Source organism: Mirounga angustirostris, unplaced genomic scaffold, assembly GCF_029215605.1.
Source record: "Mirounga angustirostris isolate CCGP_5_RB_7025 unplaced genomic scaffold, mMirAng1.0.hap1 SCAF_3, whole genome shotgun sequence".
Classification (NCBI taxonomy): Eukaryota; Metazoa; Chordata; class Mammalia; order Carnivora; family Phocidae; genus Mirounga; species Mirounga angustirostris.
Window position 1 is genome coordinate 186,843,345 of NW_026991711.1, and position 24,033 is coordinate 186,867,377.

The 24,033-nt window shown below is 53.1% G+C and overlaps 1 protein-coding gene across 2 annotated transcripts; it reads left to right on the forward strand.

The window, feature by feature from the left end:
* The first annotated feature begins 6,235 nt into the window (after window positions 1–6,235).
* ITM2C (integral membrane protein 2C) lies at window positions 6,236–19,743 on the forward strand. Of its 2 annotated transcripts, XM_045867769.3 has the most exons (6): window positions 6,238–6,447; window positions 13,959–14,099; window positions 15,849–16,037; window positions 17,228–17,338; window positions 17,873–18,023; window positions 18,519–19,743. In XM_045867769.3, the coding sequence occupies exons 1-6, from the start codon at window positions 6,334–6,336 to the stop codon at window positions 18,608–18,610; spliced, it is 798 nt and encodes a 265-aa protein (XP_045723725.1). In that variant the 5' UTR covers window positions 6,238–6,333; the 3' UTR covers window positions 18,611–19,743. The 2 variants fall into 2 exon arrangements, with proteins under 2 accessions (XP_064443282.1, XP_045723725.1); XM_064587212.1 differs by lacking the exon at window positions 17,873–18,023 and having other exon boundaries at window positions 6,236–6,447.
* Window positions 19,744–24,033: the final 4,290 nt, after the last annotated feature.

A 24,033-nucleotide genomic window follows, 5' to 3' on the forward strand; every position in this document is an offset into this window, starting at 1 on the left:
GCTGAGCAGGGAGCCCGATGCGGGGCTCGATCCCAGGACCCAGGGATCTTGACCTGAGCCGAAGGCAGACGCTCAACGACTGAGTCACCCAGGCGCCCCTCAGGGCCCCTTTAAACTCTTAAAAACATCAAGGATCCTAAAGATCTTTTGTTTATGTAGGAAATACATTTAATGATATTTAACATATTGACAATTAAAACTGAGACATATATGGGATATTTATTAAGTCATATAAAAATAACAATATAAACCTATTACATGTTAATATAATAATATTTTTATTTTTTAAAACTATATTTTCCAAAGTAAAAAAAAGTCATAAGAATAGTGGAGCCACTTTACATTTTTGCAAATATCTTTAATATCTAGCTTAACAGAAGAGAGCTGGATTCTCCTATTTTCTTCTGCTTCCAATCTGTTATGATACCACATGTCGGGTAACTTCTTAATTACTCCACTGTATTCTCATGAGAGAATGAGATTGAAAAAGGCAAATAACATCTTAATGTTATTAGAAAAATAGCTTTGACCTCCAAATTCTCAGAAAGAGTTGTGGGGATGCCCAGGAGTCCCCAAAACACACTTTGAGAACTACTGATTTAAACAGATTAAAATTTTTTGAGGAGGGAGGGGGTCCAAGCCCTTACAAATTTAAGCCAAACTTATGTGCACATCATTGCTCCCTTATGAGAATTTTCAGATAGTGAATAAACTCCCAAGAATGTTTCACCTGTTCTCCCTTCACAGATGGCACAATGATCACCAGGCCAGCTTTATCTGTTTACTCTCCGTAGTGTGCTGAAAGAGCCCAGGCAAAGGCCTTGGTCTAGGGTTCTCTCTTTTGGCCTGCTGAGGGTTCTGACCTTGCACACTGACCTCTCCACTAAAATGTCACCACCTTGACAATTTCGATGGCATGGACAAATTCCTTCAAAGGTGCAATTCCCAAAACTGACATAAGAAGAAATAGAAAGTCTTAATAGTACTATATTTGTTAAAGAAGTTGAATTCATAATTAAAAGCCTTCCCATAGTAAAGATTCCAGATCCCCATGCCTTTATTGGTGAATGAATCAAATATTTTAAGGAAGTAATAACACCAATCTCACTTAAACTTTCTCAGGAAAAAAAAAGAAAAGGAGGATGGAAGACTCCCTAATTCATTGTGTGAAGTCAGCATAACCCTGATACCAAAAATTGGCATTACAAGAAAAGAGAGACTGATAGCCCTCATGAACATAGATAAAAAAACAAAACAAACAACAACCAAAAAATTTTAATGAAATATCAACCAGTTGACTCCAGTAATATATGAAAAGTAATTATGACCAAGTAAGGTTTATCGCAGGAATGCGAGGCTCTTTTAATATTCAATGATCAATTAATACAATTTCTAATAAAAGATGAAACTCATATGGTCACTTCTATAGGTGAAGAAAATGTATTTGATCTAATGTAATACCCATTCATGATTAAAACTCTCAGCAAACTAGGAAAAAAGAGAACTTCCTCAATATGATTAAGGATGTCACAGGTTGAGTTGTGTCCTCCAAAAAGATGTGTTGAATTTCTAACAACTTGTACATGTGACTGTATTTGGAAATAGGGTCTTTTCAGATATAATCAAGTTAAGATGAGGTCATCATGGTGGGCCCTAATCCAGTATGACTCTGGTGTTCTTACAAGAAGAGGAAAGTGTCATGTGAAAACAGAGGCAGAGGCAGAAGAAAGCCATGTGATAATGGAGGCAAAGATTGGAGTGATGTGTCTCTAAGTCAAGTTATGCCAGGGTTGCCAACAAATAGCAGAAGGTAGAAGAGGGAAGGAAGGATTCTCCCCTATAGGGATAAGAGGAAGCATAACCCTACTGAAACCCTGATTTGATTTTATTTATTTAGATGCATTTATTTATTTGGGAGAGAGAGAGTATGTGTGTGTGCACGCACTCGCACAAACATGTGTAGGGGGAGGGGCAGAGGAAGAGACTCTTCAAGCAGACTGAGCTCGGAGCCCAACATGGGGCTCAGTGCCACAACACACAACCCATGAGATCATGACCTGAGCCGAAACTGAGAGTCAGATGCTTAACTGACTGAGCCACCCAGGTGCCCCTGAAACCTTGATTTGAGACTTAGAGCTTCCAGAACTTTGAAACAATAAATCTCTTGTTTTCAGCCACCTGAGTTGTGGTGTCAGCCTGTTTATCAGCCCTGGTAAACTAATACAAAGGGCATCTATGAAAAACCTACAACTAAATTACATTCATGGTGAAAGACTGGACGTTTCCCTCCTAAGATGAGAAACAAAAATGAGGATATCTACCCTTAACACTTTTATTCGACACTACTAGAGTCCTAACCAATGAGGCTAGAAAAAAAAGTAATAAAAGTCATAAAGATTGAGAAAAAGGAGTAAAACTGTCTTTGTTCTCAGATGGCATGAATATATATTAGAAAGCCCAAGGAATCTATAAAAAATACTGTGACAAATAAATATATTAAATTTACAAAATACAAGATCAATTTTCCAAAATCAATTGTATGTCTATATGCTACCAGTAAAGAATTGGAAGATGACATATATAATAAATGCAATAACATCAAAAACATAAAACACTTAGGCATAAATCTAACAAGAGATATATAAGGCCTCTGCACTAAAAACTGCAAAACTTGGTGAGAAGAATTAAAGACAAGCTAAACAAAACAGAGAGAAATGCCATGTTCATGGATTTAAATTCAATATTAAGACATCAATTTCCCCCTAACTGATCTCTAGATTCAACTCGAACCCAATTTGTTTTATAGAAACTGACAAGGCAATTCTAAAGATTTTATGGATCTAGAAGGGCCAAAGTAATCTTGAGAAAGAAGAAAAAGATTTCCACTGCCTGATTACAAGACTTACTAGAAATCTACAACAGTCAAGATAGTGTGAATTGGCGTAAGGGTAGAAAAAAAACTAGAAGAATGTAACAGAACAGAGTCCAGAAATAAACTAACATATAAATTGTCAACCGATTTTGACAGAAGTGCCAAGGCAATTCAATGGAAAATGGAGCTTCCATTTCATTAAACAAATGAGTCTGGAACATTTCTATATGGATAACCATATAGAAAACAAAACAAAACAAAACCTTAACTTCTACCCTACACTATACATTAAAAAAAAAAAAACCTAAAAATCGATCATAGACCTATATGTAAAGCCTAAAATTACAAAGCTTCTAGAAGAAATCATACTAAATAAAATATCTTCAAAATTTCAGGGTGGGCAAAGATTTTTTAGACAAAACCCTGAAAGTGCTAACCATAAAATTAAAAATTGATACATTAAACTGTATCAAAATTGTAAACTTCTGCTCATCATATGACAAAATTAAGAAAATGAAAAGACAAGCCACAATCTGAGAGGAAATATTCACAATAAATATATACGATAAAGGGCTTGTATTCATACAATGAACTCCTACAAATGTATATTCATACAATGAACTCCTACAAATCAATAATAAAAAAGACAATCTAACCTCTAACATGACCAAAAGACTTGAACAGACATTTCACAAAAGAAGATATACAAATGGTCAATACCATAAGAAAAGGTGCTCAACATTCATAGTCATCAGGGAAATGCAAATTAAAACCACAATAAGGGGGCACCTGGGTGGCTCAGTGGGTTAAGCGACCAACCCTTGATTTTGGCTCAGGTCATGATCTCAGGGTTGTGAGACTGAGCCCCCTGTAGGCTCCACGCCGGGCGTGAAGCCTGCTTAAGATTGTCTCTCTCCCTCTCCCTCTGCCCCTCCCCCCTCCCTCACTAAAAACAAAAACAAAAACAAAACAAGATTATATCAGCTAAGATTACTAAAATTAGACTGGCTGACAGCACCAAACGTTGGTGAAATTGTGGAGCAACTGGAACTCTCATACATTGCTGGTGGGAGTATAAAATGATAAAATTCCACTCCTAAGCAGTAGTATACCGAGGAGGGGGACAGGGTGGTATGAATGATCTGCCCCAGGTCAGGCAACTAGAGGGTGCAATATCTGTGGAGAATTTAAACACAAGAATAAAACCAAACCAACTAAACATTGGTTCACTTTATCAACGCCATGTGATAAAATATGCCTATCTGTTGGAGTGGACCGTTCCTACCTCATTCTTTGTGATGCTATTTACTCAAGAAAAATGACAACAAATGTCAACAAAAAATGCTATGTCCAGAAATGTTCACAGCAGCTTTATTCATTATAGCCAAAGACCGAAAGCAACCCAAATGTCCATAACAAGGAGAACAGACAGAAAATTGCAGTATATTAACAAAATGGAATATTACTCAGCCATTAAAAAGAACAAAGCATTGTGGGTAAATTTCATAAACATTATGAGACTTTGGCAGGTGGAAGGTTGAACGTGATTAGGTCTATGGTTGCCGGGTTGCATCTTAGGGCTTTCTATCTTCTGCCACAGGGATTAACACAAAGCTTGACATGCAGGGGCCCTTGGGAAACACTTTCTGAATGGAGGAATGTATGTTGGGGATGCTGGGTGGGAATCTAACCAAGGGCTGGGACTTAACTTCTCCAAACATCAAGATTCAACTAGGAGTCCTTGGAGGTGGTTAACAACTTCCTCTCTGGCTCTTGTCCAAACCAAATTCATCTGCCTCCAAACCATCTTCTTCCACCTTCCCTTTCCTTCTCCCAGTTTACTAGGGTGGTGGCCTTAGCATCAGTTAAATCTTCCTTCTCAAGCTGTCTGTCCTCAAGGCTGATAGGTTCATCCAAGATCTGAACCAGGATGTTGGAGTCTAGGATGTGGGCACCTAGGGCTCAAGGCAGCCACCCAAGACCTGACATGTAGGAAGGGTCAGTGGAGGACTTCCGACTATCCTCAACAAGCTCTCAGACTCCCCTGCCTTCCCCAGTCAACTCAACTGCAGAACCAAAAGCTGGTGTTCAGCCCAAGGCTATGTGTAGTCTACTGGGTGTTGTCCCCGGTCCAGTCTGGACCAGGGACAGTAAGGAAGGATCCAGGGTTTGGGTGCCAAAAGACACTCCAGTAACACAAGCCCCTGGTCCTACACAATCCCAGTGGTACTTTGCAGGAGCAAAGTCTTGAACCCAAGCCTCCAGTCACCCACCCGGCAGATCTTCCTGCCACACTAGGCCCTCCTGGATAGGGGAGAAACGGGCCACAGGGCTGGTCACTCACTAACTGAGGCTGCAGGCTGCCCTCGTTTCTCTACTCCCAGCATCCTTAGCGCGTGTCCCCAGAGACCTTCAGGAAGATTCTACAGGAATGAAAAATGAAGGAAAAAGGATGATGGAATATGAAAGAGATGTGGATGGACGCAGGATGCAGGCACTTCGGCACCTGGCCTTGAAGCCAACTCCTGGGCCCAGGACCGGTGGGAGGGAGCAGTGAGGGCAGGTGCAGTGGAGGCAGCAGCATTTCCAAAGAGGAGGGTATGAAGTGGGCGAGGGGAGATGAGGAATTTGTCTAGAAGCTGTATTTGCCGGACAAACACTTTTAACAAAGACAGTGTTAGGGGGACGCTGGTCTTGGGGAGGAAGCTGGATGGGATAAGGCTGCGAAAGGGGCTGAGTCCATGCCTGATGGATGGATGGATAGATGGATGGATGGGTGGATGGGTGGATGGATGGGTGGGTGGATGGATGGATGGGTGGATGGATGGATGGGTGGATGGATGGATGGATGGGTGGGTGGGTGGGTGGGTGGATGGATGGGTGGATGGATGGAGGGAGGGAGGGAGGGAGGGAGGGAGGGAGGGATGGATGGGTGGGTGGATGGATGGATGGGTGGATGGATGGATGGATGGAGGGAGGGAGGGAGGGAGGGATGGATGGATGGATGGATGGGTGGATGGATGGATGGGTGGGTGGGTGGGTGGGTGGGTGGGTGGGTGGATGGATGGATGGATGGATGGGTGGATGGGTGGATGGATGGATGGGTGGATGGACGGACGGACGGATGGTGGGTGGATGAATGGAGTGAGTGAGTGAGCGAGTGACTGAGTGAGTGACTGACTGAGAGAGTGCGTGAGCAAACCTCAGCCCTCCCTCGGTGGGAGCGGCGCGCCCCGCAGGGGTCACTGCGCGCCCCGGGGGCGGGAAGGGGGCGCAGGCGCGGCGGGCGCCGAGGCCCTCCGGGGGGCGGGGGGGGGGCGGGGCGGACTAGAGGCGGGGTTAGGGAAAGGGACGCGAACACCAGCCAAACTTCCGGTGCCTGCCGAGCGGGGAGCGCCGGTCGCCCAGATCGCGGCTGCTCGGGCAGAGGCTGCAGGGCGGACGCGCGGCCGGGCGCAGCCATGGTGAAGATCAGCTTCCAGCCCGCCGTGGCCGGCATCAAGGGCGACAAGGCCGAGAAGGCGTCGGCCGCGGCCCCGGCCCCGGCCGCCGAGATCCTGCTGACGCCCGCTCGGGTAAGAGGGGCCAGGGGGCTTAGGCTGGAGTCGGGGGGGCGAGGCGCGCCCCAAGGGCCCCGGGAAGTGTTCGAGGCGCATCGGGGTCCCGGAGCCGTGACCGGAGGGAGTGAGGGTCCGGAATGGGCCCTCCATCCGAAAGTGGGGAGAGGGCTTGGGTCCTCTCCTAAAGCGGCAGCCGAAAGCCAAAGTCCGAAGAGTGCGAGGGGTCCGAGTCGCTGGTCCCCAGGTGGGGAAGCGCTCGAGGTCTCTTCCCAAAGTGGAGGGGCCCTAAGCGGCTGGCCCCAGGACCGGGAAAGGGGCCGGTAAGAAGTTGGAGGAATGCTGGTGGGGGGTATGCGTCTGTTTCTAATCAAGGGGGAGGGGCCGAGAGTCGAGCCCCAGGTGGGGGATGGGAGGAGGGTTGGACGTTGTTTCCCCAAAGTAGGGAGATGGGTCAGGATTGGTGGGGAGTGGCTGGGGGGGGGGGGAGAGAGTCCGGTGCCAACGAAGGGGGAGGGGCCAAACGGGGGCCTGCGGGGGGCGGGGAATGTGCTGCTGGTCTGCACCTGAATTGGTGGACCAGAAAATGGAAATAAACCAGAACCGGCCCGGCTGCATGTCTGAGATTGGAGGTTTGAGGTTCGAGGTTCGAGGTTCGAGGTTCTAAGGCCAGGTGCCCAGATCTCACCCCACCCCCTGCCGTCTGGACCTCCCTGCTCCCCTCTTCCTTCCCCTCCGGGCTCTCGCTCTGGGCAGCTCCCTCCATCCCGCAGGGAGGCCCCCCCACTGCTCCGGTGCCCTCCCGCATCCCGGAGGCTCTTTGTGGGGGCGGGCCTCGGTGCACTCCGCCCCCTCCAGCGTCCTCCCCTCTCCTCCCCCTTCCCTCCGGCCGGGGGGAGAGAAGGCATTTCCGCCAGTGGAAAACTGTCTGAGCTGCGTGGAGTCTGACCCGGAGAGGGCAGGACGCGTGGCGGGCGGGGAGGGGAGGGAGAGCTGGTCCAGCCAGGCTGTATTGTGCTCCGGCAAAGGCGTCCACGTAGCCCTAGTCCCTGGCGGTCTTGGGGTGCACCAAGCGGTCGCATCTAGACTGGACTTCCAAAGTCTTTGTCCACTCCCCTTCTCTGCCCGCTGCGGGCTTCTCATGAGTCTTTCTCAGCGCCAGGGTCCTTCCCCAAGTTTTGTGGCTCAGATTCAACCTTGCCCGGAGTATTGGGGGGGGGGTGCAGGCGGAGAAAGAGGGGACACTTGAGAGGGGCCTCAGAGGTGGGTGGTGTCACATCCCGAGCAAAGACCCTGAGTGAGGAATGCACCGAGGAGCCCTCCCCTGTCCGGATGTGGTCACTGCATCATCCAGGACCACTTGGGCTGGGTTGGGGGTTGCTGTGCACCCCCCAAACAGAGCAACTCCATGTTCCTCCAATGTTAAATGGGCAGGGGGCATTCCATATTTGAAGACCATGGTCTGCAGCTTTAAAAGTTTGCAAGGGTCTCTTCAAGCTTCCTTCCTCCCTTCACCAAGGAACCAGCTTCCTCTGCTCCTCTCAGCCCAGGGAGGGAGCAGGGCTGGGACCTTGCCCCTTTCTTCTCCCAGGGCCTACTCCCCAGCTCAGGCCTGGAATTCAGACCCTGCCTCTGAGGGCTGTAGGATTCCAGCAGAAGGGAGGACCAACCAGGCAGTAGGAGGATGTAATTCAAACCCTGAGAAGGTCCACCAAATTTCACAGGAGTGGCACATTCTCCATGCTGATGGCGTGGGGCTGGATGGCAGGTGCCCGCATCACCTGGGTAGTAACTGATACCCAGCTTCTGGCGCTGAAAGCCAGCATCCTCTCTTCCCCCTCACCCAGCGTGAAATGGAAATAACAACATCTTCCTGGTGCTGTTTGTAAAGGCCGTGAGCCTGCCTCCCAAACCTTGTTAGTTGCACAGGGTCCCCTGGCTGTCTTAATTTGGCACGGAGGGGGAGGATTAAAATCCTGGTACCTCTAGGACAGAACTGCATATCAGTAAACGATCATAGCTCCCCAAGGCCCTGAGGTGATACAGAGGGGGCTTTGGATGTTCCGTGTCAGTTCTGCTAGTCGCCTACTGGAATTGGGGGGTGAGGGGAGAGTTCACTGCTCTGGGCCTGTTGTGCCCTCACCTGGCCAAGGGGCACATTCCCGTGTCCAGTAACCAGGGTGTGGCTCGAGCCCCCCTCTCCTGCCTCTGGCGGTGAGCACAGCAGGTGCCAAGCATTCAGAGAGAGGGCCACCATTTAGTAGGGCACTGAAGCAGACGGTGGGTGGACAGGCAGGCCCGACTGGGAGGACCAGCCTTCTCCTTTATCAAGACAGAGCATTTGAGGTTTGCCCCATGCTGATGGGGACGCAGAGGAAAGTTTATTAGAAGGTTTCTTCTGGCTGAAGGGGACCTGAGAACCCTCCTTGGTTACTGAACTGGACTCAAATCAGAAGTAAAGCCCTGGAGGGACCACTTGGGGAATGAGCCTGTGAATGCCCTCAGCAGTGAGCTCCCCTGTGGCTGTTCCATGAAAATGTCCACCTGCGCGCAGCCCCAGGGGCCCAGGGGAGGCAGCGCAGCACCCTCATGGCGGGGCTCCCCCCTGCCTTGAGCAAAAACTCAAATACAAGGAGGATTCTGTCCCCAGACCTGCTGCTGGGAGGAAGTGCCTCAGTGGGCCGGGAAGGGATGGGGGTGGGGGCCCAGCTGGGCCTCCAGCTGCCCACCCTCTCCTTGGCGCTTGCCTCGGAGGTAATGAGAAGCCTGTGCTGATGGGCGACTGGCGGGGAGCCAGCCTGGAAAGTGGGCTGCCCGGGAAGCATCCCCTCTTGGCATGCGCTGGCTAGATCCTTCTTCCCCTTTGGAGGCCTACCGCCAGCCCTGCACCTCTCCACCCAGCTCCACTCTCCCCTCCATCTGCCTGTGCCTGAGTGCATGCGCGCACACGCGCGTGCGCGCGCACACACACACACACAGCCAGGTGTAGGCATGTGCAGACCGGACTGAGGCGGGGGGCTGCTGTTGGGCTTGGGGGGCTGCAAGAGGAGAGAGACAGACATGTTCAATACCATCCTCTCTTCAGCGCTGGCTAATTTTCTCCTTGGCTTTGCCTTTGATTAATGACTCCTGCGTCGCCCCCTCCCCCAGCCTGCATACCTGGGGATCAGATTTCACTTTCGGAGTCCTGGCCTCAGGCCGTTGGCGTTGGCGGGAGGGAGCTGGGTCTCCCGGAGTGGTTGGGGGAGGGTTCCCTGCCAGCCGGGAAGGCGGACCTGGCCGGGCGTGGAGTGCTTCTGCCCCAGTGCCCCAGTACCCGCTGGCCCGGTGAGGGACCTTTGTAGGAAGGTGGTCCTGCCCCAGAGCAGGGGGGTGGTGCTCCCGGGCATCCCATCCCTGGCCTGGCCTGGGCCTTCCCGGGGGGCCTGGGCTTTTGAACACACCACGGTGGCTTTTCTCTTCCCTATTTCCTTCTCTTTTCTCTTCGCTCTTCTGGGCCGGTCCTTGCATGTTTCAAGGCTGTCAGCCGACTGCCAGGGAGGCTGAGTTCCTCTTAGAAAAAAAACTGTTTATGGTAAAATCATGGAAGCGCAGCCCGGCTCCCCCCCACCCACCCACCCAACACACACACACACTCTCCAAGTTTGTCCCCCAGGAGAGCTCTTCCAGCAGCCCGCTTTGCTGCTCGTCCTTCGGAGCCTTTGTTCTCTCGAGTCTCATCTTGACTGTCAGGAACCGAGTAGACACAGAGCAGAGGGTGGTGCGGGAGTTCTCGGGGACCCATGCGGTTCCTCACCCGGCGTGAGCCCAAGCCACCGGCTCACGCCGAGCCGCACGACAGGAATGGGGTTCCGTGACTCCCTGTGGGCACGTACCCAGCGGTCTGGGCCTATTGTGCCCTCACCTGGCCACAGTTCACCCAGTTCTGTGTGCTCCGATGCCCACTCCCCCCAGCCCCGCTCGGGCTGTCTGTCTCTCTCACACAACACATCAGTGACCTTGAACCTGGTCTGCAGCCTGCAAAAGCGAGATGCTGAGGGGGAATGAAGCCCAGGAGGGCCAGGCAAGAACCCCTCCTCCTCCAGCTGTCAGCCTGGGCGGCAGCAAGTGCATTTCTGGCTCCCTGCCCACCTCCTCCCAGCAGCCTGCAATTGTAGTTTAATCCGCTTGTAGTTAATTTGGACATTGTTACTGAGGAACTGTAGCTGGGGGGCTCCCCAGGAGCCGTGGGAGTCCGCTGAGTTAATGCTCCAGTTGGCTGGGCTCCCCTTGACCGCTGTGGCCCTGGCTTTGCTAACCCGTTTAATGAGCCATTGCGGGCCTCAGTGCAGCGGGTAGGGGAGGCCCAGGCCCCTCTCGGCCCCGGCCGGCCGGCTCACGTGCCCCACACGAGTGCTCAGCGAGGCACTTTGCTCAGAAAGCCCAGTTGCCTTGGAAACAGTAGGCAGTGTTTTTCTACTTTCTAAATGGAAGCCCCCCCAAAGGCCTGGCTGCTCCATGTGGGGGGGGGTGGCATTTCCCTGGGTCTGCAGCATGACAAGGGAAGCATCTGCGGGGGGGGGGTCTCAGGAAGCAGGCTTCTCCACAGACAGCCAGGAATCCCAGGTTCTCTGTTGGGTGGTGTGGGGCCCAGTAAGCAGTGACAGCTTCCGGGAGGATTGAGGGGCCCTCCATCCTGTGTGGGGCTTGGTGTCTGAAGTCCCTTTTGTCTCGAAGCAGGAACATCCATGGCTCCCCGTCTGCCTCCTGGCAAGCTCCCGTCCTGCTTTGCCTTCCAGCAGGGCGCAGGCAGGGGAGGGGAGCAGGGTAGCTGAGCCTCAGATCGGGAGGGGGGTGGGATCGGGAGCTGTGTTAGCCTCAGACGCGTGAGGGGCATGTCCACTGCACATCTAGGACAGGTGGGGGATCCTCAGCCTTCCTAGTGACCCCCACAGAGTAAGGACGCAGGGTGGTATCCAGGGGGCGCCCTGGAGGCCGTTTTCTCCTCAGCCACATAGCCACCCCATGCCCACCCCCTCCCCAGGCCCTTAAAAACACCTCCCCCAGCCAGAAGCAGAAAGGCCGCATTAAAACCGCCTTAAAAACCAGAGGCCTCCTTGTCTGTGAACTTCAGCCGCGGAGCAGGCACTGAGGCTCTCTCGCTTGTGGCCCATTGACTTTGTTTTGTTTTGTTCTTTTTAAAAACAGTTCTCACAAGCTTGCCTCTCTGGTTTTCATGAATGCAGGAGCGAAAGCATGGCCAGTGTGCAACCTCAGCAGCTGTCCAGGGCCTTGGCCCTGCAAAGGAGAAGCTCAGCTGAGAAAGATCTGCTATTTTTATCTAGCACTTCATCCTTGACAAAGGGCTTTCAGGTTCTTTGTCTCCTTTAATCCCTGCGTCTTCACATTTCCAGAGAGAAGCTGGGGGGTGGGGTTGCAATGCTCCCCTTGCAGGGATCCTAGTCCCTGCTGGGGCCCCTCTCAACTTCCAGTGACCGCTCACCCCATTGCACTCAAATGTCCCACCCCAGGGGCAGGATCCGAGGCTGGTGCAGGCAGCCTGGCCTGTCTCCCAGGTCAGCCATGGTTCTTTGGGACCCACTCGGGACTCTGGAGGAGCAGAAAGGCCACCACCTCATCTGCAGGAGCCCCTGGGTGGCTTGTTCCTTCTGGGCCCCCCCGTGACAGCAGCTGTCCCCGTGGGACCTTGGTTAGGGAACCCCAAGGTGCTGAGCAGATGCCAGCCAGGTGGGTGCCTCTCTGGTCTTGATCACAAGCCCCACCGCAGCAGGGCTGGATTGGTGGGAGCCCCAGCACTCAGCTGGTGAGTTTGAGGCAATGGGTTTGGCCTCCCATCCTGGCCAGGTAAGCTCCCTGGAGGGCAGGCGGGGGTGTTGGGGAGCAGGATGGGCCAGGGCACCTCTCTGTCCCATGGTGCAGAGGCTGGGGGCTAGCTGGTCTGGTGACAGATGTGCCCAGGGAAGGGGAGGGGCCTCCAGGGGCTTTTGTCCTTTTCCTGGGTGTGGGTGAGTGGGAGAGCCCCAAGCAGGGAGGCATTTGCCTCTCTGATGGTACTCCCCATTGCTCCCCGAGGCCTGGGCCCCATGCCCCACCCCGAGGCCAGGTCCACCGTGCTGAGATAAGGGCCTATCTGTCCAAGGTAACTTGGACCTGAGCTGGGTCCCCAGCCCGCAGGGTAAAGGGAGAGAGGACACATGGCACAAAGCGGGCTAAGCAGGCAGTTCGTGGCATATGTGGAGTGAGAAGCTTCTGGCTTCCAGGCTGGAGATCCTTCCCTTGCCCCACACTGCCTCAGCCCCTGGAGGCTGCGGGATCTTTGGGACTGGACTCTGCCCTCATCCTGACTGTATCTGGACCCCATGGAGGAGGGATTGAATGGGGACAGTGGTGGCAGAAGCAGACCTGGGCTCCTGCAACAGCTCCCAGGATAGGTGAGGGCCTGGGTTCGGGCGGGGGAGGGGGGCACGCACAGACATGAGAGATGGCACAGGTCACCCAGCTCCTGAAGAGCCTGAATCATGACACTCTCAGGCCGGAGCTCCGGGTCAAGCAGTGTTACTGAGATCGACACACACACCGTGGTCCACCAGCCCAGACATGTGTGCTGGGAGTACGGTCCGTTTGACTTACTGCTGCTTGGCAGCCCCAAGGCTACTGTCGTGAGCCCGTCTGGCTCCCCAGAGCAGATTTTTTCCAGGAGCCTCCTGCCCTGGCCTCTCTGACGGCAGCAACTGCACCGTGGCCACGTTTCCCTCCTGGCAGAAGCGCCCCGGCTTCCGGAAGCCTCCAGACTTCACCCTTCAGGCTCCACTCCCGAGAGTCTGCTCGATGCTGCCGGCCAGATGCCAGTGTGGGGCCATAGCTGCCCCCCTGGCAGGCGGAGCTGTGCCCAGCGGGGATCGCAGGCTCAGGGCTGCCTGGCCGGAGGGAGACCAGCACCGTGCCCAGACCCCGTGGGCTTCCTGGGACCTCCGTCTCCCTCAGCCAGTGACCATACCCTGCCACAGCCTTCCTGGTGGAGCCCAGAAGCCACCTCCTACTGGCCCGGTTCCTGTCCACCCTGTGCACTGCCACATTTGGGTGGATCCGAAGCCTTCCCTGGCTCCCCATTGCCCAGAGCAGCAACTCCCCAGTGCACCCCAATTCCTGCAGGTTCCTGGGTCTGGTGCAATTATTAAGGCTATGTCTCTGCTTCCCCCATTCTGTGTTTAAGAGGGTGACACTGTGGTCACAGCTGAGATAATGAAGAGGACGAAAGGCCTGGGTGATCTAGATGGGCCTGCCTGATCCTAGGGGATCATTCTGCGTGGCTTCAGTGTGGGTCTCAGTTTATCTTTACCTGGGAGGAGACTGGGGAGGCCCTGGCAGGGCATTCCTTCCAGATGATGCTGTGTGTCCCCATCATGCCCCCCGCCTTGTCCCAAGGCTCAGTCCCCACCAGCAGGGTGAGGTCTCCTTTGAGAAAGGGACGGGAGGCTTCTGGGGGGTACGGGATCACCATCTGGCTGAGCCGGCCCTGCAATCCACAGGAGGAGCGAGCCCCCCTGCAGCGCTACAAGAAGGGGGGCTCTGTGGGCGGCCTGTGCTACCTGTCGATGGGCATGGTCGTGTTGCTCATGGGCCTCGTGTTCGCCTCCGTCTACATCTACAGATACTTCTTCCTCGCACAGGTGAGGCCATTCGGGGAGGGAGGCACAGCGCTCAGGGAAAGGTGCTGTTTAGAGGGGCTTGCAGGGAGGTGGCAGGAGCAGCTGAGAGCTAGGTGCTCGGGGCTTGTGAGGGGAGGGGCGGCAGGTGATCTGCCCCTGGGTGGGAGTGGGTGCCCAGCCAAGCCCAGAAACCCTGCATGCTCCCTCCATGGGGCCTCCCTGGGCATGCGCCAGCCCACCCGGCCCCTTGCCTGGAGGGGGGAGCAGGGCCCCGTCTTCTGACTCCCGCGGACCCTGGCAGACTGCCCTCACCTGCCTTCAGACCCAGCTGACGCCCAACCGGGAACTCTCCCAGGAGCACATTAGCAAGTGGGGGACCCGGGATGGGAATCCGTGGCCCCTTCCCACACTGTCACCCTGGAGGGTTTTCACCAGAAACCCAGATCCAGCAGAAATCGGAACTCTGTGATCCCTCCAGAGCCGGACCCTGTGCCCAGGGGTCATGCTTTAAGGACTTGGGTTCCTCGGACGTTTATTTGGATTATAAAACAAGGAAGGTAGACCGTGGGTTAATGGACAGACCCACCAGCACCTCCTCCTGCAAGGGGTGGCCTCCACCCATGCTGGCACCCCGGGTTAAGTACTCACACAGCCAGTCGGGGCCTGCAGCTGGGCGGGAGAACTGGTCATGGTCACGGTGACCTTGTGATCAGTCCAGACCTAGGGTGGGAGATGGTGCCACCAAGGTAGTTCAGTTAAAGCTCAAAAGAATAATTTTTAAGTGCAATGCACAGGGAATTTCAGAGTGACAGAAAAGCTGGGAATTGCCAGTCACGTGCGACCAAGTGACCTCTTCCCACCCTCAAGCAATGGTTTTAACTTTGTTACTTCGTTTTTTCCGTGATGGAAATTACTGAAGAGTTTTTGTGTTCCATGTGACTTTTCCCTGGAATCCTCAGCTCCCACACACCTGCCGACTTCCCTTTTGTTTGGCATGTCCCCCCACCTCTTCCCCATCTTCCCCCTCCTGCGGGCCCTTCCTGAGCACCCTAGGACCCTCCTGCTCTAGCTCCTGGTCCCCTCTGTTCCCAGCCCCAACTTGTGCTCTCCTGGGGCTCCTCACCCCACCCCACTTGCTGGGAAATGGGGGCACCTCAGAGCAGCCTCCGAGTCTGTGCCCTGGACAGTGTGATTCATGTGTGATGATTCATCCCCCTGGGAGAGCGCACACGAAAACAGAGAAAGGGCAATTCTGCTGATGGCAGGCCAGTAGTCTGCGCACAGATCTGGGGGCCCCTGGAGAGGGACAAGGTGGGCACACTGGTCCACGTGCTCAGCCACTTGGCCTCAGTCATGTCACATGCCTCCCCACCCTTGATGATTTGGCTGGCTGTTCACATAGGGGCTCAGTGTTTGTCAGGACTGCTCAAGGGGCCCGGGGTCCAGGGAAGGCGGTGGGACCTGTGTGAGGTTGGACACAGAGCTACCTCCTGGGCACCCCACAGGGACCCACAGTTCAATCAGGGGCTCCTGTGTTTGCCCCTGACAGCCAAGGAAGTTGTCCACCTCGGACCCGGCAGAGCCGGCTCACCCTCCCTCTCCCTGACTCTCCATGTTTCTCAGTTTCTCCATCTGCGAAATGGGTTTCATTGCCCCACCCTTCCCGCTTGCCAAGGTCCTGGGATCGTGGCGCGGTGGGGTCGGCAGGGTGGCTGTGCCGAGGGCGCTGTGTGACCGGTCTGTCTCTCTCTCCCACTCCGCCCCCCCCAGCTGGCCCGAGACAACTTCTTCCACTGTGGGGTTCTCTACGAGGACTCCCTGTCCTCCCAGGTCCGCACGCGGATGGAGCTGGAGGAGGACGTGAAGATCTACCTCGAAGAGAACTATGAGCGCATCAATGTGCCAGTGCCCCAGTTCGGCGGCGGTGACCCCGCAGACATCATTCATGACTTCCAGCGGGTGAGGCCGGCCGGGGCTGGGACAGGAGTGGTGGAAGGGTGTCCTGAGGACCCAGAGCCCCCCTTCCACCAGGGGTCATGAGAAAGAACAGGAGCGAAAGGAGAAGGCTAGTGTCCCTAGTACCTCCTTTGAGTATGTACTGTGTGATGGCAAGTATGGGAAGTAGACGGCGGCGGGTTAGGTTGCTCAGGATTTTGAAGACCCTGCTTTTGTTATAGAGCCAGTGTTTATCACTGAATGGGAACCAGCCACGGTGGATTTTCTCCTCGGCCACCTGACCGCTGCAGACGCTGGCCATCATGGGCCAGGCCAGTGTTCCTTGACGTTTTCCAGAGGTGTAGCACGCCTACTATCAAGTGCATTAAGTGTACAGCTTGGTGGATTTCGCCAGAGGCTACATGCAGTGCCACCCAGATCAAGATTTAGAATTTTGCCAGCACCCCAGAAGGTTCCCTTGTGCCCCTTCCCCCAGCCCATACCCCCTCCCCGGAGGTAGCCATCCTTTGCACTTCTTTTTTTTTTTAGATTTTATTTATTTGAGAGAGAGCACGAGCAGGGGTGGGGGAGGGGCAGCGGGAGAGGGAGAAACAGACTCCCCACAGAGCAGGGAGCCTGCAGGACTCGATCCCAGGACCCCGAGATCATGACCTGAGCGGAAGGCAGCCACTTAACCGACTGAGCCCCCCAGGCGCCCCCACCCTTCACACTTCTGTTGCCAGCGACGGTTTTGAGGCTAGTGAAACACAGACTCCCCAGCTGTCTGTCCCTCGTACTTGGTTCCCAGAGCTTCCTAGGGATTCTCCAGAAGGATCCCTTTGCTCTGTATCCTGGACGTTTTTCTCGCTGAAGCCCACAGGGAGCCAGGGACGGAGCATCTCCTGCTGAGGGCCAGGCTGTCCGCAGGGATGACAGGACCTCACAGGGGTGATGAAATGCATACTTGGAACATGACTGTCTTCCCCACACCTCAGCCCCGTGACCTCAGAGAAGGGCCTTTATAACAGCTGAGGCGCTGGACACTTGGTGTTTTTCATGTAGTGCGTGGAAGCTCCCGCAGACACGGGCGAGGCGAGGCGCAGGAATCGGGGGCGCGTGACGCTGGCACGGCGGGGTGGCTCTGGTGGCCCGAGGGGCCCGTCGGGGCCAGGCCCTCGCCTGCAGAGCCTGACACGGCCCCTCCTCCCGCTCAGGGGCTCACCGCCTACCATGACATCTCCCTGGACAAGTGCTATGTTATCGAGCTCAACACCACCATTGTGCTGCCCCCCCGAAACTTCTGGGAGCTCCTCATGAACGTGAAGGTGAGCAGGAGCCCTCGTGGCATTTTGCGGCACTCCGCCCCGTGGACGCCAGGCCTGGGGCAAGGGAGGGTCCTGCGGTGGGGGTGTTGCTGTCAGCTGGGCCCAGCACCCCAGATTGGCCCCTGCTCCTCCATCTTCTTCTCCCATGCCCAGAGTCAACGCCTCTCCTTTTCTTCTCCCTACCGTGCTCTGCCTCCCTCCCTCTCTCACGAAGAGCCCAGTTTCCTTAGCCCCCGAGGCCATGCCCTCCCGTTGGCAGTGCAGGGAACCCCCCCAGCAGCACTCCCCCCTTGGGGAGGGAGACCAGACTCCCCCACATGCAGCACCAGGGCACAACCAGAAACTGCCCGCGCGCGTCCAATGGGCGAGCCCCGGGGGGTGTGGATGGGGTGGCGGACGGGGGTGGACGGCACTTCAGGTGGCAGGGGACTCCGAGTGAGCAGGACAGCGGTGAGGGGAGCGGGCGGCGGGCAGGGGAGCCCGAGGTGGGAGAGCCGTGAGAGCTGACCCGCACTGTGGCTGCCCCCTCCGCAGAGAGGGACCTACCTCCCACAGACGTACATTATCCAGGAGGAGATGGTGGTGACGGAGCACGTCAGCGACAAGGAGGCCCTGGGCTCCTTCATCTACCACCTGTGCAGTGGGAAGGACACCTACCGGCTGCGGCGCCGGGCCACCCGGAGGCGTGAGTGGCCGGCCCCACCCGTCGGGGCCCCTGCCCTGAGCTCTAGGCCACGGCCACCGTCCAGCTGTGCCTGGCTGGAGCTCAGACCATAGCTGTACTAGCCGCTCATGGTAACTCAGCACTTCCCATGGGCCAGGCCCAGGTTCACACTCCCTACGTCCTTCCAAGAGCCTGTAAGTTGTCGTCATCCTCATCGTTATTCTTGCTGCCCCTTGAGAGATGAGGAAATGGAGGGACAGAGAGGTTAAGTGAAATTCCTGAGGTCACACAGCAGGGAAGGTGCCAGAGCTGGGCAGTCTGACTCCAGCTCTTGAGCTCTCTCACCCCTTCAGTGCACTGCCTCCGGGTGAGTCTGGGTGTCATCTCCTGGGCCACCTCTTCCTCCCCTCGCGCCCTCCCCCTCTCAGGGTCCTGAGGTCCCCCTGGTAGCCTCTGTGGCCCAGCCAGCGCCCGGCCAGGACACAGTCCTCACGGAAATTCTCTCTTCCCTCCCAGGGATCAACAAGCGAGGGGCCAAGAACTGCAACGCCATCCGCCACTTCGAGAACACCTTCGTGGTGGAGACCCTCATCTGCGGGGTGGTGTGAGGGCCTCCCCCTCCAGGCCCCACCCCTGCCCTCTTTCTTGTTTCTCTTCTGGCCACTCTGGCCCTCCTCCTTCCCCTCGCTTAGCTTGTACTTTGGACCCCTTTCCATAGATGTGACGTGTCTCCTGGTTCCTTTCTAGCCCTGCCCGCCTCCCCGTACCAGAGCCTTGACCTCTCGAGGCCCCACCTCTTCTGAGCTCCCGGGTCTGGGGGACAGGAGGGCGCCACGGGGTGGTTTCCGTGACCACCGTCCGGCAGTCGGGTCCACCGGGGCCAGCCCCCAGCTGCGCTGGCAGCCCAGGGGAAGGGCTGGACAGAGGGGCCAGGCTCGTGGGGGTCCTGGGCGAGGGGACAGCAGGGGATGGGGTGTGGTGTTCAGAAATGTCTGCACAGTTGGGGAAGTCCCACAAGGCTTGTTCCTTGGACAGTCCCGTGTCCAGATTCCCAGATCTGGCCTGAGGATGGGGAAGTGTGCCCAGGGATGGACCCACCCAGAGCACAAGGGAAGGTGGGGTCCTGGGGCTCCCCCCAGGGCTCTTGTCAGTGCCTTCAGCCCACCAACGGGAGCCTGGAGTGAGGGGTGGGGATCAGTCTGTCAAGCACAATCGTTCTCCGAGTGGAACCAAAGAAGGGAGGAGCCGGGGCCCCCCTGGCCCTGGCCCCCCAGGAGCACAAGCATGGGGGTCCTGCGGCCATGGCCACAGGGATGGGACGGGGGGGGGCCACTCTCACCCTGTCGGCTGGCAGCCCTGCGCGGCTGAGCGCTGAGCAGAGGCAAGGGGGTGGGCTCGTCGCTTTCTCCAAGCTTGGAGCTGTTTTAGAAGATAATGTGGGGGACAGGGAGAGCCACCTGGTACTTGTACACCCTGCCACCTCCTTGTTCTGAAATTCCGTCCCCCTCGGCTTTGGGGGAATGCAGCCTTTTTTTCCTTTTCCTTCTCACTTTTGCATGTTTTTACTGATCATTCAATATGCTAACCGTTCTCAGCCCTGAGCCTTGAAGAGGAGGTTTCGACGCCTCCGTCAGACTTAGGTGCGCTCTGGAAATGAAACTCTTAAATGCTTTGTATATTTTCTCAACTAGATCCCTTTTCAGAAGTGTCTATAGAACAATAAAAATCTTTTGACTTCTGACTTGGACTTAGGAGCGGCGGGGAGGGGTGGGCAGAGGTGGGGCCGTTGCCGGGTTCAGCCAAGGAGGGTCCGTGTCCTCACACCTCGCCGAGCCAGGTAGATTCACGTTTTTACAGGAAGGAGGAGGAAGGGGTTTGGAGACCGGAAGTAACTTGCCCAAGGTCATGCTTCTTTCAGGTGCCCATAAACCACCCCATTTAGTTCCACATGGAAGATGACATCATTATTGCTTGTCCTTAAGCACAAGGACAATGTAGTGTTCCACACAATTTTGAGGCAATTAGTAACCATCCCGGTGGATCTGAGCTGAGGTTGGCATGAGTCACAGGGTCGCGTTCTGCAGGGAAGGAGGCGGTGGGAGAGCCAGCCCAGAGCTTTGGCCGGGTGGAGCCCAGAGGCGGGACCTCGGGTGAGTGTGGGTACTTTGCTCTTGCAGCTGGTCTGGCTCAATAATCCTGTGAGGGACGTAAATGACTCAGGTTAGTGCAGACACACTTGTTCTCAAAGGCAATCTTGCCCAGACGTCAATCTACATGCAGTGCAATCACAAAACACTGATAGGCTTTATTGTTTAACTTGACACAGTTCTTTTGGGAAAGTCAACATGGGGAACGGTCTGGTAAATCCTCAGAAGGGGAAAGAACAGCCTTCAGGTATTAAGCATTATAAACTACCATAATTAAGGAGTTACAGGTAGCAAAGGAGAAGGTCAATAGGACAGTGGAGGGCCTGGAAGTTGTGTTAAATATAAGGAAACTTAATGGGGGCACGTGTGGGTTCTTTATAATGGCTAGCCATTTTGACAAAAATTAACCTGGATCCTACTTCCCTGTAACATTAATTCTGGATAGACCAAAGTTTTTAAGGATGATATGAAGCCATAAAAGTACTTAAGAAATGATTTAAGGGACTCTTAGAGGAGGGAAAACCTAAGCATGATACCCACCAGTTACGACTTGACTATGGAAAACGAATTTACGTACAGCCAAACACCACAAAGTCAAAAGATCTACAAGGGGGGCAAACTGGGGGAGATGCTTTTGAAACCTAGGACATAGAAAGGGCTGTTTTCCTCAATATGCAACGTTCTTACAAATCATGAAACATGAACAACCCAACGGGTAAATAGGCAAAGACTGTGAACAGGCGGTGCAGAGTAAGGGAAATACAAGTGGGTCATTGCTTAAACGTGAAAAGATGTTTAGATGCAGTTGTTTTTATTAAATATTTCACACTGTGAAGCATTTACTACATATAAAATGCTGCATATAAATCACAAGGATGTAAGTGATGAAGCCTCATGACCAGTGTGTATCTGGAGACCCACCAGCCAACCTAATGATACAGAAGACTGCCAATATTGCTGATTTCCTCGTATGCACCTCTCCATTTGCTGGTAACAAACCACCACCCAGACTTAATGGCCTCACACAGCAGTTTACTATTTTTCCTGGTTCTCAGGGATGGCTGAGTTTGGCCAGCTCTCAGGATCACTCCCGCTTTGCATTCAGCTGGGTGCTTGGCCGCACTCCCCATCCAAGGTGCCCCTCCGCTCCCACGCCTCACTCAGCACGGCCTCCAACCAATACCCTGGCCTTCCTTAGAGTTTGGCAACCAAGCCCCAGCCAGAGGAAGCCAGAGGCTTTAGACCTCTTAAGGCCTGGAATCCAAAGTTCCAGAATGTTCTTTCATTGCATTGTTGGTCAAAGCAAGTCACAAAACCAGCCCTGACTTAAGTGGAAGGGAAGTAGACCACCTCTAGATGGTGGGAGAAGCGTTCATGCGCAGGGATGCAGGGAATGTCGGCTCCCATGTTCGGAGACACCCCCCCCCCCACATATCCCATCCCGTCCCCTCCATACTCTTCCCCTTCTTATCCTGTGCAGGACATTAAGGAAACATCTATTCTTAGGTCTAAAGACAACCATGAAAATATGTCAATTTTCCATGGTAGCCAATCTCTTTATATTGATTAGTCAATCCAGGCTAATTAATAATGCCTATTCTGAGTTTCTCTGCTTTGCTTTATAATTCTACCACATACTTATGAACTCCTAGTGTAGTTTTACCTGGATGTGAACATTATTAAAAAGTCATAAAATATATGTCTTATTCTCTGACTTGTCTCTTCCCACATTTTATTTCTAAGAGTCATCCATGTTAATGCCTATATTATTTAATTCATTTATACTGCTGTATATCAGCCTATTATGTGAATATGCAATTTAACTACCTATCCATCCTCCTCACAATGAGCATTTGGGTTCTTTCCAATTTTTTACCATTATAACAATGCTTTAAAGAACATCTCTTTTGGGGCGCCTGGGTGGCTCAGTTGGTTAAGTGACTGCCTTCGGCTCAGGTCATGATCCTGGAGTCCCTGGATCGAGTCCCGCATCGGGCTCCCTGCTCGGCGGGGAGTCTGCTTCTCCCTCTGACCCTCCCGACTCTCCCCCCTCTCATGTGCTCTCTCAGTTTCTCTCTCTCAATAAATAAAATCTTTAAAAAAAAAAAAAAAAAAGAACATCTCTTTTACAAGGCGTCCGGTGCACCTGTTCAAGGGAAGTGGTATATGGGGTCACAAGTAAGCAAACGTTCAACCCACAAAATTCTGCCATATTGGTTTTTTTTAAGGAATTGAACCAATTTACATTCCCATCTGTGCTGCATAAGTGTTCTCCTTGTTCTACATCCTTGCCAACACTTAATGTTAACAAACTTTGGGATTTTTTTTTTTTTTTTTTGCCAATGGACTGAGGGTAAAATGGTATTTCATGATGGTTTTCATTTTCACTTTCCTGATTACTAGGAAAATGGGACAAGTTTCGTATGTGTATTGGACCCTCAAATTTCCTTTTCTATAAAATGCCTGTTGGTGTTCTTGGGGCACCTGAGTGGCTCAGTCAGTTAAGCATCTGACTCCTGATTTCGGTTCAGGTCATGATCTGGGTTCAACTCCTGGGATCTGGGATTGAGGCCCACACTAAGCAAGGAGTCTGTTTGAGGATTTTCTCCTTCTGCCCCTCCCCCCACTCACACATGTAGTCTCTCTCGCTCTATCTCTCTCATACATACAAATAAATAAATCTTTAAAAATAAATAAATAATGCCTTTTTTGTGTTCTTTGGCCTATTTTTCTATTGGATGCTTTGTTTTCTTCTTACTGACTTGTAGGAGTTCTTTATATATTTATGTATCTTTTGTAATCTTTGTGTTTTGTCACTGGTGTATGGCAAATATCTTACCCAAATTTATGACTTGTCTTTCTCACTTTCTTTGTTGTTTCTTTGATGAACAGAAATTATTGGTTTTAATGTAGTCAGATTCATCCATCTTTTTCTTTATGATTTTGGCTTATTGTACTTGTTTCAGAAATCCTTCCTATCCCAACACTGAAGAGACTTTATCTTATATTTTCTTCTAATCCTTAAGGATTATTTTATAATCCTTCTAATGTGTGGTATATTACATTTAAATATTCCCTGGAAGTTATTCCCTGGTATGGTGTGAGGTAGGGATAACCATTTGTTCTGTTTTTGTTGTTTTCTTTTCCCCACTGAGTTGCAGTGTGTGTCTACAATGATCAAGTTTCCCTATGTGTAAGGTCTATTTCTGGGCTTTCTGTTCTGTCCTATTAGGTCTATCCTTTGGACCATAATCACACTTTTAAAAAGTGGGTGGCTCAGTCGGTTAAGTGGCCTGCCCTCGGCTCAGGTCGTGATCCCACGGTCCTGAGATCGAGCCCCGCATCGGACTCCCTGCTCAGCAGGGAGTCTGCTTCTCCCTCTCCCTCTGCCTGCCGCTCTGCCTACTTATGCTCTCTCTCTGTCTATCTCTTTATCAAATAAATAAATAAAATCTTAAAAAAAAGAAGTCCAGATATCTGGGAGTGCAAGTCTCCTACCTTGATTTTCTCCAGCAGCGCCATGACTATTCTCAGCCCTTTCTTTTCATATGCGTTGTAGAAACAACTTATCTAGTTCTTTTTTTTTTTTTTAAGATTTTATTTATTTATTTGACAGAGACACAGCGAGAGAGGGAACACAAGCAGGGGGAGTGCGGGAGGGAGAAGCAGGCTTCCCGCCGAGCAGAGAGCCCGATGCGGGGCTTGATCCCAGGACCCTGGGACCATGACCCGAGCCGAAGGCTTAACGGCTGAGCCACCCAGGCGCCCCCAATTTATCAAGTTCTATGAAATGTTCTGTTGAGGTTTTTAATGGACTTGTATTGAGCCTATATATCCACTTGGGGAGAATTGAGATTGTTATGATACTGAGTGTCCTGATCTAT

Bases quoted from the DNA above. Each gene is read 5' to 3' on its own strand.
- ITM2C (XM_045867769.3), top strand. From the start codon at position 6,334: ATGGTGAAGATCAGCTTCCAGCCCGCCGTGGCCGGCATCAAGGGCGAC. The intron at 14,100-15,848 runs GTGAGGCCATTC...CGCCCCCCCCAG, and splicing joins GATACTTCTTCCTCGCACAG to CTGGCCCGAGACAACTTCTT. The intron at 17,339-17,872 runs GTGAGCAGGAGC...CCCCCTCCGCAG, and splicing joins AGCTCCTCATGAACGTGAAG to AGAGGGACCTACCTCCCACA.